Source organism: Siphateles boraxobius, unplaced genomic scaffold (assembly GCF_051911475.1).
Source record: "Siphateles boraxobius isolate OS27281-9 unplaced genomic scaffold, OSU_SipBor_1 164, whole genome shotgun sequence".
NCBI classification, from domain to species: domain Eukaryota; kingdom Metazoa; phylum Chordata; class Actinopteri; order Cypriniformes; family Leuciscidae; genus Siphateles; species Siphateles boraxobius.
The window spans coordinates 208726-227408 of record NW_027508771.1 but is presented as its reverse complement, the minus strand read 5'-3'; the positions used below and the strand labels follow the sequence as shown (position 1 = coordinate 227408).

The 18683-nt window shown below is 44.9% G+C and overlaps 1 protein-coding gene across 9 annotated transcripts in view; it reads right to left on the bottom strand.

Moving 5' to 3' along the window:
• The window catches only part of LOC143740058 (apoptosis-resistant E3 ubiquitin protein ligase 1-like), a 206834-nt gene that overhangs the window by 73196 nt on the left and 114955 nt on the right, over positions 1-18683 (bottom strand). For all 9 annotated transcript variants that reach the window (XM_077232132.1, XM_077232130.1, XM_077232138.1 and 6 more), the window contains 2 exons: positions 11911-12080; positions 11581-11764 (listed from right to left, as the gene is read on the bottom strand). In XM_077232132.1, the coding sequence (XP_077088247.1) occupies positions 11581-11764; positions 11911-12080 (354 nt within the window). The remainder of the gene's footprint in view (positions 1-11580; positions 11765-11910; positions 12081-18683) is intronic.

Below are 18683 nucleotides of genomic sequence, written 5' to 3'. Positions count from 1 at the left end.
ACATCAAGGCTAGATTATTGTAATGCTCTTATGGGTGGTTACCCTGCACAATTAATAAACAAACTACAGCTAGTTCAAAACGCAGCTGCTAGAGTTCTTACCAGAACCAGGAAGTACGACCATATTAGCCCGGTTCTGTCAACACTGCATTGGCTCCCTATTAAACATCGTATCAATTTTAAAATATTGCTGATTACTTACAAAGCACTAAATGGTTTAGCTCCCCAGTACTTGAGCGAGCTCTTAACGCATTATAGTCCTTCACGTCTATTGCGATCTCAAAGTTCTGGCCATTTGATAATACCTAGAATATCTAAATCGACTGCTGGCGGTAGATCCTTTTCCTATTTAGCACCAAAACTTTGGAACAATCTTCCTAACATTGTCCGGGAAGCAGACACAGTCTGTCAGTTCAAAGCTAGACTAAAAACACATCTCTTTGACCTAGCATTCACATAACACTATATAGACTTCTATAATTCAATATTAGGCTGCTTAGATTAGGTCAGCCGGAACTGGGAACACTTCCCTTAAATCCTGATGTACTCGTTACATCATAAGAAGAATGGCATCTATGCTAATTTTAGTGTCTTTGTTTATCCCAAGGTTTTCCCGCAGCCTGCCGGATCCAGGCTGTTTCCAGATCTGACGAAGGACTTTCGCCTGGACCTGATGACAATGCAGTGCTGAAGTGCCAACTAGCCTCTCCCTATGGAGGATCCCTATACCACTCTACAGATAAAGCGTTGTGGAATTTTTCGGTTCGCGTACCTACCCAAAGTGATAGATAAAATAAAATTCTGCATCAAAATTTATAGACAAGACAAGTAGTTTGTTTAGGCATGGTTTGTAAGGAATTACAAACCTGCGCACATATATTCAAACACATATACCTATAGAATCAATTCTTAATGTGCATGTGAACGCCATCAGCGTCTATCACAGGTTCACGTTTAAAGTCTGTTTAGAGAGAACGGTGTCGTCTTTGCGGCCCCTAATTTAATAACAAATGAACATTTAGACGGAAGTGAATCAATCAAAACTAACTTTAGCTGGAAAAAACATTTTTCAAGAACCCCTATAAAACTAAACCAATCTCTGTTACCTTAAAGTATATGTTTATCTCTGTAAAGCTGCTTTGAAACAATCTACATTGTTAAAAGCGCTATATAAATGAGGATGACTTGACTTGACTATTGTCAGCCTCTCTTCTTCCCCCTCCACTCCACAGATTACCACACCAATTTTTGTAGCATTTTTTAAAACTGTGGTGACAACTGACTAGTGCTGAACAGGGGTTTCATGACTCTTTAAAATTAAGAAAATAACAGTTTCCACCCTAGAATCTCATACATTGATGACCACTGAAATTCCATGACTGTTCCATGACATTTCTAACAATTTATGATTATAGTGGCCAATAGTAATTTAATGCATTAATGATCCTTGGAAATAATCAACTTTTTTTTTTAAATGAGACAAGTGCTTTCTGAGTCCCAAGTTACCTGGTTTCCATAAGAAACAGTTAGTTAGTAATAGCTGAGGCTGCCTAATGTGTCACACTGCCAGTTACCCCCAACAGACATTATAGCATACTAGCTGGTGTGCAAGCAAGTTCAAGTTTTACACTAAAGCTGCTACAAAAAGGTTCCCAATTAGGTACTGAACCCAGCTCTTTGCACTAGGGGCCCGACTCACCCCTTACTAAGCCAGCCAAGGGCTGGAGATGACAGACTTAAGTCAGAATGCATAAAAGTGGTGAATCCTCATGTTCCGTGGTAGCTGCAGTCTGAAGGCCACAGAGGATTTTGAAAGGGCCTATACAACTTCAAGCCTGACAACATCATAGCACAAATGGTTTAGCTGTATATACCCCCCATTCAGATTTCTGTTCAGGAAAACGTATAGGTTGAATGTCAAATGGACCACAAAAGAGGACATAGCTAGAGAGGAACTGAGGGTGATATGGCCATTATTTGGTGCAAAAGAGTTGGCTGCTTTAACATGATCCTTTCTAACATGCTCCAACAAATGATCAGCAGTTCAACTGCTATAGGGAGTTTGGGGAGTTACACAAAATGACAGGGTTCTTAAGCCGGGCATACACTGTGCAATTTCTGTGAGATTTCAGTGAGGTTACCCACGCACACTGTATGAGTAGATCGCATTCGATGTAAAGCCCAAGCTCACTATTTATGTGCTCACATGGTCCGATTGTCGAGCTGCGACTTGACTGCTCACTCTATAGTTGTGAAATATGCGAGATAAACACGTGCCGGGTTGCGCCGATAGACCATGATATTGTGTATCTAGAGATATTGTCAAAAGCATCAGCTATCGATATCAAGAGAATTTAACATTTACAATTTATGTATTAAATTATTATTATTATTAGGGTAGGCCTACTTTTATTATTAAATTGATATTACAATTAATTTGCCCCGCAATAAATTCATAGCGCATCACCCCAAAACCGACATGCTGCGAGGATAATAAAACAGTAGATTAGCTAACTCCTCATTAAAAATGATTTTAAAAAATGTAGGTCTATTATACAATTAATTATAAGCCAATAATTAAAATTATCAACAGTCAATAATATGTCAGAACATTACAATAATCAGTCATCAATGAAAATTAAGTGCAGCTTTACACTGCGTGCAGAATTATTAGGCACGTTGATTTTATGATCATAATTTTTTTTCCAGGCACATTTGACCAATTCCAAACCACATTAATCTGAATAACTACTATTATTTTTGTATTTAATCATTTATAAGTGATATATAATTGTTCATTAAGGCTGGAAATTAAAAACACCTTATATTCAGGTGGGAATCATTATTAGGCACGTTTTCTTTTACGGATAAAATGAGCCAAAAAAGAGATTTAACTTTTAAAAAAATTATTAAATGCCCATGAGAAGGATGCAATACTAGAAATTGCTATTAAGGCATGACCACTGGACAGTGAAATGCTCATTGGGTCAGCAGGGTCAGACAAAAACAGGTGGAGAAAAAAAAAACACGTTAACTGCAAAAGAATGAAGAATTAAGGTGAAGAATTAAAGCTGCAGTCAGCTGTTCTTACTCTCGTAAGAAAGATAGAGTAGCATTGATTCTTCCAAAAAGCCAAACTTTATCCTTTCATCTGGACATGTTCATCCACCTAACGTTACGTTCACACGGATTTCAGTGCAAACAAAGCTAACGAACCTGCCCAACAAGTGCTAACGTTAGCTATCCATACCAACACATTTGGGCAAACATACTTAGATTACTAACATAACACTAAGAAATAAAGTAACTGGTTGATCAAGCACAATTACCTGTCGAGAAGAAATCTTGCAAGCTCTGCATCCAGCTTGAACCCAATTAAATCACGTAACATTAAATCTCTCCACCTTTCAAATGCCGATCCGATGTTGATCCTGGTTTATTTACGGGCATGGTCGCTTTCTTTCTTTACTTCTTTCTTTTCAGCAGGTGTTCTCTTTTCCTGTGTTGTTTTTGACCTCCTGCCTTTTGAGGTTAACCGAGGAATTGGAATCTTTTCCGCCCCACTCTTCCTGTGCGAACTTCAGGCGTGTGCATGTGATTGTAACGTGCGTGAAGGGTGGCGTGTGCACAACCTGTGATTGACAGTCAGATCTCACACCCCCCTGCGCTGATTGGACCCGATGATCCGGGAGCGGTGGATTTTTGCAAAACAAATAACACGCTCCAGGTGGAATTAGAAGCTCGTTTTTTTTCTAAAACCACTTTATTTATTTTGTTCTGTCGGATTATAGTGTCGATTTCACTGAATATGATCAAAAAAAATTTCCCAACGGCAGCTTTAAGCATAAAACCATCAGGAAGCCCTTTAGTCTCCAGTGCACTCCATTTTCCAGAACTGCAACCTACCTGGAGTCTCCAGAAGTGCAATGTGTCAAGATCTCAGAGACTTAGGTTAGGTAAAGAATCCTAAAAAATGACCCCCACTTAATAAGAATCACAAGCTGAAGTGTAGTAAAATACATGAAGACTGTTTTTTTATAGGCTTTATAGACAGATTGAGAGTGACTCTTAAAGGAACAGCACCACATCCTCTCGTACCACTGTTTGAAGAATTCATCTTCCAGAATCTGGCAGAAAGTTTTAGGAGTTCATTTTTAGTCAATCTCTGCAAAACGGACTTCAGTGTACCACAGTTTGCAGTGATGCGCTATAAAATTATTGCGGGGCAAATGAATTGTAATATCAGTCCAATAATAAAAGTAGGCCTACCCTTATAATAATAATAATTTAATACATAAATCGGAAATGCTAAATACTCTTGATTTCGATAGCTGATGCTTTTAATGACATCTCTGGATATCATGGTCGATATCATCTCACTATATCATGGTTGATAGGCGCAACCCGGCATAGTGTTTATCTCGCATATTTCACACGTATAGAGTGAGCAGACAAGTCGCAACTCGCCGATCTATGTGAGCACATAAATCGTGAGCTTTAATCACATCTACTCGTACAGTGTGAGTTGGTAACCTTGCTGAAATTGCACAGACATCGCACAGTGTATGCCCGGCCTTACTGCATTGGCAGATTTTTTTTAAATACCGGTACTTGTTTTAAAGAGATAGTTCGGCCAAAAATGAAAATTATGTCATCATTTACTCACCCTCAAGTTGTTCTAAACCTGTATGAGCTTCTTTGTTCTGCTGAACACAATTTTTTTTTTTTTTTGAAGAATGTTAGTAACTAATACGCTGCTGGTCCCCATTGACTTCCATACTATGACATAAACATTCTATACTATATACTATACTATAGAAGTCAATAGTAGAAATGTAGTAGGACCAGAAACGTCTCGGTTACGTATGTAACCCTCGTTCCCTGAGTACAGGGAACGGAGACGTGTCGTCGGGGGAGTTCCCTGACGAATTGGGATCACGCTAGGGAGACCAATTGCCTTCGAGTGAATTAAAACGAGCCAATGAAAATTGGCATGCAAGATTTGCATTCCGCGACCCGCCTACCAGCGCGGGTATAAAAGGCGGAAGTAAACATTGCGCAATGCTTTTCGCTGAGGAGCCGAACAGTGTCCAGTCCTCCGCGAAGGTACAGCGACATGGCGAAGGGACGACACGTCTCCGTTCCCTGTACTCAGGGAACGAGGGTTACATACGTAACCGAGACGTTCCCTTTCGTCCTGGGAACTCCGACGTGTCGTCGGGGGAGTTCCCTGACGAATTGGGATCCCTAATAAAGCGCCATGGTGCTGGCCCCTTCCAGCGCCCGGCTAAGCTACCCTGCAGCAGTTTCTTGAAATAAGTTGCGGGAGCTAGCACGGGAACCACACTGCTGTTCCGCAAGACCCGCACAGTGGACATTGGATAACACTGGGAAAGCGTTCCCCAAGAGAGGGGGAAAGCTGCGGAAGGCCCAGCCTGACTGACCAGGAATACACATATGTACTAGCCCAATGGGGTAGTGAAACATATGGCAGTCCCTGAGGTGGTCCCAATCCAAGGGAAATGGGAGCGCACTCAACAGGGATGACGAACGAGTCCGTCAAGGGGAAGACACGGCTAAACTGCACGTGGCATGATGGTTCACAGTAGGAATCACTGGAGCACCCAGTCTACTAACAACTCCTCACTAGAGGTAGCAGACCTGGCGCCGGGCGGTCCGCCACGCCCAGCACCGGAGGGGTGAAGGAGGAACTCACGAGGCTCACCAACGTAGGGCGCCATACGGAGCAAGAAAGCACGTATCCGCTGTTCGAGGCGGAGTGGCGTAGCAAGCCGACACAACTTATTCCCTCGACCCACTGGCCGTAGCCAGAACTCGGGAGGAAACAGGTTCCACACGAAGGCTATAGAACCTAGCGAACGTGTTCGGTGTCGCCCAGCCCGCAGCTCTACAGATGTCTGTCAGCGAGGCGCCTTGAGCCAAAGCCCAGGAAGCGGCAGCACCTCTAGAGGAGTGAGCGCGCAACCTGGGAGGACAAGGCTCACCCAGAGACTCATATGCTCGGGTGATAGCATCCACTAACCAGTGGGCTAACCTCTGCTTGGAGACGGCCTTCCCCTTCTGCCGGCCTCCGTAACAGACAAAGAGCTGATCTGAGGTTCTGAAGCTTTGCGTTCTGTCAATATAAACCCGCAGGGCGCGGACAGGACAGAGAAAAGCTAGGGCTGGGTCTGCCTCCTCCTGGGGCAGCGCTTGCAGGTTCACTACCTGGTCCACGAAGGGAGTGGTAGGAACCTTGGGCACATATCCGAGCCGGGCTCTCAACACAACGTGAGAAAGGCCTGGCCCGAACTCTAGGCACGATTCGTCGACCGAAAAAGCCTGCAGATCCCCGACCCTCTTGAAAGAGGCCAATGCCAACAGGAGCGCTGTCTTAATGGACAGGATATTAAGCTCTACCGTCAGCAAAGGCTCAAAGGGAGGACTTTGAAGAGCTCTAAGTACCAGAGCAAGGTCCCAAGAGGGTACCGAGTGCAAAACACGAGGTGGATTTAACCTCCTGGCACCCTTAAGGAATCTGATGACCAGGTCGTGCTTCCCCAAGGACTTACCTTCCAGTGCATCGTGATGCGCGGCTATTGCGGCGACATACACTTTGAGGGTGGAGGGAGACAGCCTTCGCTCCAACCCATCTTGCAGGAAGGAAAGCACGACTCCGATCGGGCAAGTTCGGGGGTCCTCCTGACGGGAGAAACACCAATCGACGAACAGGTTCCACTTCAACGCATAGAGGCGCCTCGTAGAGGGGGCTCTAGCGGAAGTGATGGTGTCTACCACTGCCTGTGGCAGACCACCTAGAACCTCCGCGTCCCGTCCAGGGACCAGACATGGAGTTTCCAGAGGTCTGGACGCGGGTGCCATAGAGTGCCCCGTCTCTGAGAAAGAAGGTCCTTCCTCAGAGGAATCGGCCAAGGAGGGGCTGTCGCGAGGAGCATGAATTCGGTGAACCAAGTCCTGGTGGGCCAATACGGCGCCACAAGAAGGACCTGCTGCTCGTCCTCCCTGACCTTGCACAGAGTCTGTGCAAGAAGGCTCACTGGGGGAAACGCATACTTGCGCAGGTCCCGGGGCCAGCTGTGAGCCAGGGCGTCCGTGCCGAGGGTCCCCTCGGACAGGGAATAAAACCACTGGCAATGGGTCGTGTCCGGAGAGGCAAACAGGTCTACCTGTGCGACTCCGAAGACACTCCAAATCAGCTGGACCGACTGGGGATGGAGTCGCCATTCTCCTGGCAGGGGAGGCAGCCGTGAGAGCTCGTCTGCCACACGGTTGAGCTCCCCTGGAATGTGAATGGCACGAAGCGACCTCAGATGCTTCTGACTCCATAGGAGGAGGTGGGAGGCGAGTCGCGACATACGACAGGAGCGTAGACCACCTTGATGGTTGATGTACGCAACGGTCGCAGTGCTGTCCGTACGGACCAGTACGTGCTTGTGTCTGAGAACCCCTTTGAGGCGACGCAAGGCTAAGCGTACTGCTTGCAACTCTAGGCAGTTGATATGCCAATGCAGTTGAGGCCCCGTCCACAGACCTGAAACTGCATGCCCGTTGTACGTGGCCCCCCATCCGGTGGCAGAGGCATCTGTGAAAACCACAGCATGCCTGGAAACCTGGACTAAGGGCACTCCGGCCCGTAGAAACGCAGGATCCGACCACGGGGAGAAGGTTTGGCGACAGTGCGGGGTCACTTTGACCCGGAACGTGCCGCTGTGCCACGCCCACCTCGGGACTCGATCGTGAAGCCAGCGCTGAAGCGGTCTCATATGTAACAGGCCGAGCGGCGTTACTGCGGCTGCGGCTGCCATATGCCCCAGGAGCCTCTGAAATTGTTTCAGTGGAACCGCTGTCCTGCCTCGAAAAGACCTGAGGCAGGTGAGCACTGACTGGACGCGTTCCTCCGTGAGGCGCGCAGTCCGGGCGACCGAGTCCAGCTCCATACCGAGATAAGAGATCCTCTGCACGGGGCAGAGTTTGCTCTTGTCCCAGTTGACCTGAAGCCCCAACCGGCTGAGGTGCCGAAGCACCATGTCCCTGTGATCGCACAACACATCTCGCGAGTGAGCTAAAATGAGCCAGTCGTCGAGGTAGTTGAGGATGCGAACGCCTTGTTCTCTCATGGGAACAAAGGCCGCCTCCGCGACTTTCGTGAAGACGCGGGGTGACAGGGCCAGCCCGAAGGGTAGGACTTTGTACTGATACGCCCGACCCTCGAAAGCAAACCGAAGAAACGGTCTGTGTCGAAGGAGAATCGAGACGTGAAAGTACGCGTCCTTCAGGTCGATCGCTGCAAACCAATCCTGGGGACGGATGCATTCGAAAATGCGCTTCTGCGTGAGCATCTTGAACGGGAGTTTGTGCAGGGCCCGATTCAAGACCCGCAGGTCCAGGATTGGCCGTAACCAACCGCCTTTCTTGGGTACAATGAAGTAGGGGCTGTAAAACCCGGACCTCATCTCGGCAGGAGGGACCGGCTCGATCGCGTCCTTCGCCAGCAGGACATCGATCTCTTTCCGCAAGACAGGGGCGTCCACCGACCGCACACGGGTAAAGTGGACGCCCCTGAACTTGGGAGGCCGGCGTGCAAACTGAATTGCATAGCCGAACCGGATGGTCCGGATGAGCCATCGGGACGGACCCGGAAGCGCTTCTAGCCAGGCTTCCAGATACCGTCCCAATGAACCCACCCGAACCACCGGCGTACCCGCGGAGGGGCAGCGAGGTGGAAGACAGGGACCCGGCTCTGGTGGCGTTGTAGCGACCGAGAGCGGGGGTCTGGGTGCGCCTGACACCAACCTGCTTCCACCGAGGGGCAGACGGCAGAGAAGGCTCGTGGGCGTTCTGCTGCGGACTGCCCGGTGGCGAGGGGAGGGGGAGAGACGAGGAACGAGGCCCTGACTCCTCGTATGCTGGTCTCTGCGCCTCCGGGCCCAGCTGCAGACCGGAGCGACGCAGCTGAGGCTGCGTCACTGCTATCTGCAAGCTGGGGAGAGGGGAACGGGAGTGGTGCAGCTCGGGGGCGGCACGCACTGCCATTCTGACCCTCTCGGACGGAGGAAACTGGTCTTATTATACTGCCAGTCTCGACCGTGAGGGGAAACGAGGGACGAGGCCCGGGGGCATCGAGTCCTGGTTTCCCCTCACCCAGCGAGAGACGAGAGTGACAAGGCCGTAGCCCTCACTGCCATCTGAGCGCTGGGGCCCGTGAACGACTCAGAGGAAGTGGACTGCTCAAACTTTGGGTACCGCTGATTACTGGATAACCAGCGGCGGAACAGAAACTAAATTCTCCACCCGGCCCTCCCCCGGGGGACGGAGTGGTGATGACACGCACTCCCAAAGAGCAGATCGTCACATACTCTGTGTCGCTCCTCTCAGGGTTGCTTCCCTTCCCTTGGGAAAAACAAACTCCGAGCGGGCTGGTTTTGAGGTGCTTCTGGACCACCAGTGTGGACATCGTCTAACCGAGGGCCAGCGCTGTGACTAATCACGGTCAGTCACTAAGCACAGCTCAACCCCGAGTTAGAACTACGCACGTGCAGTGGTAGTGAGAGAGGAAAAACTTCTGCAGATTTAGGCATGTTTGGCTTGCCATATTGGCACCAAAACGCTTCCATACTGCCAAAATTCTTCACACACATCCAGGCGCTTTAGAACAGCCCAGGAAAGTGTGGCTGTTAAGTCTGAATCTTCAGCATGAGAACACGACATTATAGTAGGAACTCAGCATCATTTTCAGAGTATAACAGCCCTCTCTCCGATGTAGCGATCGACATCTGTCCTCCCTGGGGCCCCGAATGAAATGCTTGGTCCCTCATGAGAAGGACCAGAATCCCATCCGAAAGCCTCGACGGCACACGGCACGCTGAGCGGCTCAAGCCTTTACGAGAAAGGGGAGACGAGCAGCACGCCGACGTGGTCATGCACTCCTGAGAGAACATGAACCACCCACGAACGCAGTCTCAACACACTGATTAGGCATGTGAAACAGTGATCGTGGCCGTCAACCAGGCATGCAAGATAGTGAACGTGGCCATCGCTTCGATGACACACGGCACGCTGGGCGCTCAAGCCTTCAGGCAAGGCGAACAACGTGCCGACGTGGTCATGCTCTCATAAGAAAGCATAAACCACCCACGAACACAGTCTCAGCATGTTTGCGATGCGCTAGAGGAGTGAGTGGTTCGTGCTCACTGAAACCCTCAGATCACCAATGTTATTCGCCAAAGTAGCCCTCCTCTGGTGCACCAGAAGAGAAACTAGATCGGGAAATAAGCAAAGGGACTCACCTCATAGAGGCACGCGAGTCTTGATCTTGACCACGCATCTTGAGCGCCGAATGACGCGCGCTGGGTTGCCGTGACAACCCGCGCTGTCAGCCGGCGCTCGACGGCACACGGCACGCTGAGCGGCTCAAGCCTTTACGAGAAAGGGGAGACGAACAACGTGCCGACGTGGTCATGCACCCCTGAGAGAACATGAACCACCCACGAACGTAGTCTCACACACGGATTAGGCATGTGAAACAATGAACGTGGCCGTCAAATAAGGACAGGGAACGATCGCATCCAGAAACACACGAGTGAAACGTCATCCTGAAAAGGACGCGATCTTCACTCGTGTTGCTCTTTCAGGAAGAAAGTTCTCTCTATCGTGCTGAAGCACACAGGGACCCAACGCGGCAACACAGCGGGGAAACTGCAAGCCCACTGTGCGCACTCAACCGTTTACCAGCTGTGAAAACAGCTTTTGAATTAACAGCATATAGACGCAGCCGGCAGACAGGAAGCGCGCGGTCGCTGAAACGCCATCTCACCAACACAGAGAGATCCCCTCCCGAAACAGCAGACTCGTAGCAGTAAGAAAAATACAATCTTAAAGCTCACTCACTCAGAGAGGACACAATCGGTCGGCTCCGAAGCTAAAAGCATTGCGCAATGTTTACTTCCGCCTTTTATACCCGCGCTGGTAGGCGGGTCGCGGAATGCAAATCTTGCATGCCAATTTTCATTGGCTCGTTTTAATTCACTCGAAGGCAATTGGTCTCCCTAGCGTGATCCCAATTCGTCAGGGAACTCCCCCGACGACACGTCGGAGTTCCCAGGACGAAAGGGAACTGTTTGGGTACTAACACTCTTCAAAATACCTTTTTTTCTGTTCAACAGAACAAAGAAATTCATACAGGTTTAGAACAACTTAAGGGTGAGTAAATGCAGAATTTTCAGATTTGGGTGAACTAACCCTTTAAGTATAAATAAGTGAAATATAACAAGTGAAATAATTCTGGTAATTTAGTTTCACCAATTCACCTGCATTGTCTTTCAATTGAGGGGGAAACGCAAAACACTCGGAGGAAAACAAATAAAAACTAAATTAATGTTGGGATTTAAAAAAAGTTTTCTTATCATGCTTAGAGTACAATCTCAATAAAATTATTTAAAAAAAAAACCTTTATCAGGGGAACACAAATCACTGGAAAAGTCATGGAAAAGTGATGAAAAGGTTTTAGTAGCGTTTTAGTAAATATCCCCAACAACCATCTCCAATACCAAGATTAACTCACCACTGAGTACAATGATGTCAAACTCCCCATTGCTAAGGGGCTGGCCCCTGTATGACATACATGCTCTAAAGCAGCCTTTCTTCCTGAAGGTGAGCCTCATCAGAACCTGACACTGAGGCTTGTTTAATGAAACAGCTGTGCTGTAGCAATCATCTGAGCTGTCCTCCTCCTCCACTGTGCCCAACTGTAGGAAGAGTAAGAAAAAGATTTAAATACAAACTCAGCAAATTCTATTGGACCTGCAACCTCTTTAATGCTAATACATATACACAAACTTCTAAAGTTTGAACTAAAAACTATACACTGTAAGTATGCAGTAAGAGTCCTTACCGGATGGACATGAATGCTGTAATTGACCTCATCCACCACTGAGACAGAGTTACTGGTGGGGTTCCCATACTCATCCCTTGGTTCTATCTGAAGCGTGTGCTGCTGGTCATAAGTCAGCACCAGTGTTGAGAAGTGGTACGCTATCTTTGTTTTGGATGGGACCACTGTACCTGCAATACACATGCAATTCATGTCCTGAGTCATCTACATATGTTCATTTTGACTAAGAGAGTAAGTTTCTTGGAATGCACAGCTTAATCCAAGCTTAAATATAACAACGTATTACCTGGTTATCATTTTACATTACTAACAGAAAAGAGTTAAAAAAGGGAAGAATGACAATGGATATGCTGGTTCTTTTGAAGGTCTTTGGGCTTCTATTCAGTAGAGCAAGCCTGTTTTGGGGACTGTACGAACTTACACTTTTTGGGAACTGGGAGACAAAATTACTGGGACAACAGCATGTTTCAAAATAAGGATATGAATATATATATGTATTTCTTGTTATTTATTTTTAATTATCTTTGATATTTGATGGTATTGTGAAAGGAATTTTGTTATTTATTTTTAAGATATTTTTTCACATGTACCAGTTTAGTTTTAAATCAATATTTTGTTCAAGGATCAGCAGGCACCAAAGGTGCTGGAACCTTATTGTATTTGTTCCAATTTTCTGATTCTGATTCTTTCTATTATTTTCTGCCCTAAAAGCATATAGGTGTCAGAGAAGGTAAATTGTAGAGACTCAACGGTGTGTCAAGGTGTTGATGATATGGAAACTCTTCCAGCGTTGTGTGAAATCACACCAATTCTATTGGCCGTCGCATGTCAGGTGACGAAGCGTAGAGCGTCATCAAGACCATAATACGCCAACTGCATTAAAGGTCATCAGCTTCTTTGTCTTGAGGAAGCTGCATGTCTGCTGTTATCAGTGGGATTTATTGTGACATCTCACTGTTTTACATGGCCAGCAAACAGTTCAGGAATTGTGCGTCGCCATACCCCTGCTTTATTATGGAGGATGAAATGCATGATTTATGTGTAATTTGTCAGGACTGGACCATGCCCCTCGAGTGGGCTGATTAGAGACTCAGACCCAGTCAGAGACTGTGCACGTTCGGTCTGCCCAGTCAGAGACTGTTCACGTCTACCCAGTCAGAGACTGTTCACGTCACGTCTGCCAAGTCAGAGACTGTTCACGTCTGCCCAGTCAGAGACTGTTCACGACACGTCTGCCCAGTCAGAGACTGTTCACGTCACGTCTGTCCAGTCAGAGACTGTTCACGTCACGTCTGCCCAGTCAGAGACTGTTCACGTCACGTCTGCCCAGTCAGAGACTGTTCACGTCACGACTGCCCAGTCAGAGACTGTTCACGTCACGTCTGCCCAGACACTTGGGCCCTTCATCGCTGCTCGCAGCTATATATATATATATATATATATTTATATACCGTATAAATATATAAATATACATATATATATATATATATATACAAATGGTTTATCTAGCCCCCTCCCCCCTCACACACACACACACACACACACACACACACACACACACACACACACACACACACACACACACACACACACACACACACAGAGAGACACAGACACAGAGACATAGACACAGAGAGAGAGAGAGAAAATGACCACATTCAAACCAAAATATCTGACTTCCTGTTGGTCGGAGCTAATGACTGTAAATTAGAAAGTGGTCCGGCTTGATGAGAACAATATACGTACAGAGTTTTGTTACTGTGGGTAAAACTACCCCCCCCCCCCACTTTTGTCGAAAATTTTTAGAAAGTGACACACTTCCTGCTGCCAGTTGGTGGCGCTATAACTTTGACTCACAATAGTCACATCCATGTGACCGGCCTCTTACAACGAACACACTGCTGAAGTTTCATCAAGATCAATTAATGTATAAAGAAGTTATAACACACTTCCTGTTTCCATTATTCGCCATAAATTCGTTTCCTCGCCACAGCCAAACCGTTCGAGATATCAAAAATCCCCTGGCAATTTTTCATCCTCAATGTCTTGACTTCATGCACAGAGTTTGGTGATGATCGGCTGAATTCCCTAGGAGAAGTGTTTCAAATTCCTGAGCATGCGTTTACAAACAACACTAAATAGCCGACTTCCTGTTGGGCAGACGTAAAACTTAGAGCACGAAAGTTGTTTGGCCCGATGAGATCTATATGTGTACCGAGTTTCAGATTATTACATGCAAGCGTGTTTGATATATGGACAAGTGCTCAAACCCCATTCCAGGGGGCGCTGTCGAGCCCCCCTGCCACGCCCGGGTACCAGCTTCAGCCCGGCCCTGATGGCCGCAGGTTCCGACCCGTGTGCAAAGTTTCAAGAGTTTTCGAGCATGTTAAGGGCCCCAAAAGTGCCCAAAAGGTAGTACAATAATAATAATAAATATAGCTGCGAGCAGCGATTACGGGCCCAAGCCGGTGGCACTGCAACCCCGGTGCCTTTAGTTACCTAAAGGCACCGGGGTGGCGGTACCGCCGGCTTTGGCCCTTCATCGCTGCTCGCAGCTATATATATATATATATATATATATATAAAAAGCCGGTGGCACCGCCACCCTGGTGCCTTTAGGGTTATTGTGCACGACGTGACACAAAATATCTGCTGGCTATCTGCCGAACGGCTCTGGTAGTTCCGCTTCAGCACTGATGATGTTGTAGAAATAGTGCGCTCTGGTTGGTCTGGATTATTCGGGATTTTTTATTTTATACAGAAATAAGTTATTTATAATTCAGATGAGAATAAAGTTAGTGTTGATTAAAATGAAGGAAAACAAATATATTGATCTGAAATATAGCACATTAATTTTAAATTTATTTAGGTTCAATTACCAAACATACAATCTTAATTTAATTTAAAGCAAACAATACATTTAAAAGATATGGGTTGTATGCACTTTTTTTTTATAAAAAAAGATATATATCCAAAAAACAAGGCCTTAAAGGGTTAAACTCTTGTCACTGTAACAGACACAATCTCTCTCTCTCACACACACACACACACACACACACACACACACACACACACACACACACACACACACACACACACACACACACACACACACACACACACACACACACACACACACGTCAAGTCACTTCCATTTTAGATGCAATATTGAATAAGCAGAAAATTCGGATTTTCTGCTCTGAAAATATAAATAAGCATAAAAATTGAATAAGCACTTTTAATATTCTAAACAGAATAAGCACTAGTCGCTAATGAATAAGTACTAGTACTTAATGGAATATATACTAGTATCTAAAAAATAAGTACTAGTAGCATGAAAATAGAGACTAGTAGGTTAAACTGATAAAATGTTAAAACGGCTTGCCATATTGGCTCAGAGAGAGAGAGAAAATGACCTTTTAGATACTAGTACCTATTAATAGATACTAGTATTTATTCAATAAATACTAGTACTAAGTCATTAGATACTAGTACCTATTAAATATATACCAGTACTTATTCATTAGCTACTAATACGTATTCAAAAGAATATCTAAAGAATAAGCACTAGTATCTAAAGAATAGGCACTAGTACTAAAGAATAAGCACTAGTCGCTAATGAATAAGTACTAGTACTTAATGGAATAGATACTAGTATCTAAAAAATAAGTACTAGAAGCATGAAAATAGAGACTAGTAGGTTAAAATGATTAAATGTTAAAACGGCTTGCCATGTTGGTTTAGAGAGAGAGAGAGAGAAAATGACCATATTCAAACCAAAATATCTGACTTCCTCTTGGTCTGAGCTAATGACAGTTAATTAGAAAGTTGTCCGGCTTGATCTGAACAATATGCGTACCGAGTTTTATGATTGTAGGTAAAACTATAAAACTAACCCCCCCACTTTTGTCAAAAGGTGGCGCTACTGAGTCCCTGCACCACGCCCGTTTCTGAAACTTTGCACATGTCTACAGGCTAATAAATGTGATCTGTCTGTCGAGTTTCATGCAATTTTAAGCAATTTCAGGCATGCTAAGAGTCTCAAAAGCATCCAAAAAGAATATTAAAGTTTGATGCGTTGCCATGGCACCAGTATCTAAGATATCAATAATCCTTTCACAGGTCTACATCTGCCGTGTATTTACATTATACAGATGAAGTTTGAAGCAAATCGGGTTAAAATAAGAGGGTGATTTCAAAGCATTTTGAAAGTGACACACTTCCTGCTGCCAGTTGGTGGCGCTATAACTTTGACTCACAATAGTCACATCCATGTGATCGGCCTCTTACAACGAACACACTGCTGAAGTTTCATTAAGATCAGCTAATGTATGCTGAAGTTATAACACACTTCCTGTTTCACGTTTCTCGCCATAAATTCGTTTCCTCGCCACGGCCAAACCGTTCGAGATATCAAAAATCCCCTGGCAATTTTTCATCCTCAATGTCTTGACTTCATGCTGACCGAGTTTCGTGGCATTTCTTTGAATTCTCTAGGAGAAGTACTTTAAATTCCATTGCATGCGTTTTACAAACAACCCTAAATAGCCGACTTCCTGTTGGGCTGGGGTAAAAAGTAAGAGCATGAAGTATATATGAACCGATGAGATCTATATGTGTACCGAGTTTCATATTATTACATGCAAGCGTGTTTGATTTATGGAACAAGTTTTCGGACCCCGTTCCAGGGGGCGCTGTCGAGCCCCCCTGCCACGCCCGGGTACCACCTTCAGCCCGGCCCTGATGGCCACGGGTTCTGACCTGTGTGCAAAGTTTCAAGAGTTTTCGTGCACGTTAAGAGCCCCAAAAGTGCCCGTATAGTCGTTAGAATAATAATAATAATAATAAATATAGCTGCGAGCAGCGATTACGGGCCCAAGCCGGTGCCTTTAGTTACCTAAAGGCACCGGGGTGGCGGTACCGCCGGCTTTGGCCCTTCATCGCTGCTCGCAGCTATATTTATATATATATATATATATATATATATATATATATATATATATATATAAAAAGCCGGTGGCACCGCCACCCTGGTGCCTTTAGGGTTATTGTGCACGACGTGACACAAAATATCTGCTGGCTATCTGCCGAACGGCTCTGGTAGTTCCGCTTCAGCACTGATGATGTTGTAGAAATAGTGCGCTCTGGTTGGTCTGGATTATTCGGGATTTTTTATTTTATACAGAAATAAGTTATTTATAATTCAGATGAGAATAAAGTTAGTGTTGATTAAAATGAAGGAAAACAAATATATTGATCTGAAATATAGCACATTAATTTTAAATTTATTTAGGTTCAATTACCAAACATACAATCTTAATTTAATTTAAAGCAAACAATACATTTAAAAGATATGGGTTGTATGCACTTTTTTTTTTTAATAAAAAAAGATATATATCCAAAAAACAAGGCCTTAAAGGGTTCAACTCTTGTCACTGTAACAGACACAATCTCTCTCTCTCACACACACACACACACACACACACACACACACACACACACACACACACACACACACACACACACACACACACACACACACACACACACACACGTCAAGTCACTTCCATTTTAGATGCTATATTGAATAAGCAGAAAATTCGGATTTTCTGCTCTGAAAATATAAATAAGCATAAAAATTGAATAAGCACTTTTAATATTCTAAACAGAATAAGCACTAGTCGCTAATGATTAAGTACTAGTACTTAATGGAATAGATACTAGTATCTAAAAAATAAGTACTAGTAGCATGAAAATAGAGACTAGTAGGTTAAACTGATAAAATGTTAAAACGGCTTGCCATATTGGCTCAGAGAGAGAGAGAGAGAGAAAATGACCTTTTAGATACTAGTACCTATTAATAGATACTAGTATTTATTCAATAAATACTAGTACTAAGTCATTAGATACAAGTACCTATTAAATAGATACCAGTACTTATTCATTAGCTACTAATACGTATTCAAAAGAATATCTAAAGAATAAGCACTAGTATCTAAAAATAGGCACTAGTACTAAAGAATAAGCACTAGTCGCTAATGAATAAGTACTAGTACTTAATGGAATAGATACTAGTATCTAAAAAATAAGTACTAGAAGCATGAAAATAGAGACTAGTAGGTTAAAATGATTAAATGTTAAGACGGCTTGCCATATTGGCTCAGAGAGAGAGAGAGAGAGAGAAAATGACCATATTCAAACCAAAATATCTGACTTCCTCTTGGTCTGAGCTAATGACAGTTAATTAGAAAGTTGTCCGGCTTGATCTGAACAATATGCGTACCGAGTTTTATGATTGTAGGTAAAACTAACCCCCCCACTTTTGTCAAAAGGTGGCGCTACTGAGTCCCTGCACCACGAGCGTTTCTGAAACTTTGCACATGTCTACTGGCTAATAAATGTGATCTGTCTGTCGAGTTTCATGCAATTTCAAGCAATTTCAGGCATGCTAAGAGTCTCAAAAGCATCCAAAAAGAATTTTAAAGTTTGATGCGTTGCCACGGCAACAGTATCAAAGATATCAATAATCCTTTCACAGGTCTACATCTGCCGTGTATTTACATTATACAGATGAAGTTTGAAGCAAATCGGGTTAAAATAAGAGGGTGATTTCAAAGCATTTTGAAAGTGACACTTCCTGCTGCCAGTTGGTGGCGCTATAACTTTGACTCACAATAGTCACATCCATGTGATCGGCCTCTTACAACGAACACACTGCTGAAGTTTCATTAAGATCAGCTAATGTATGCTGAAGTTATAACACACTTCCTGTT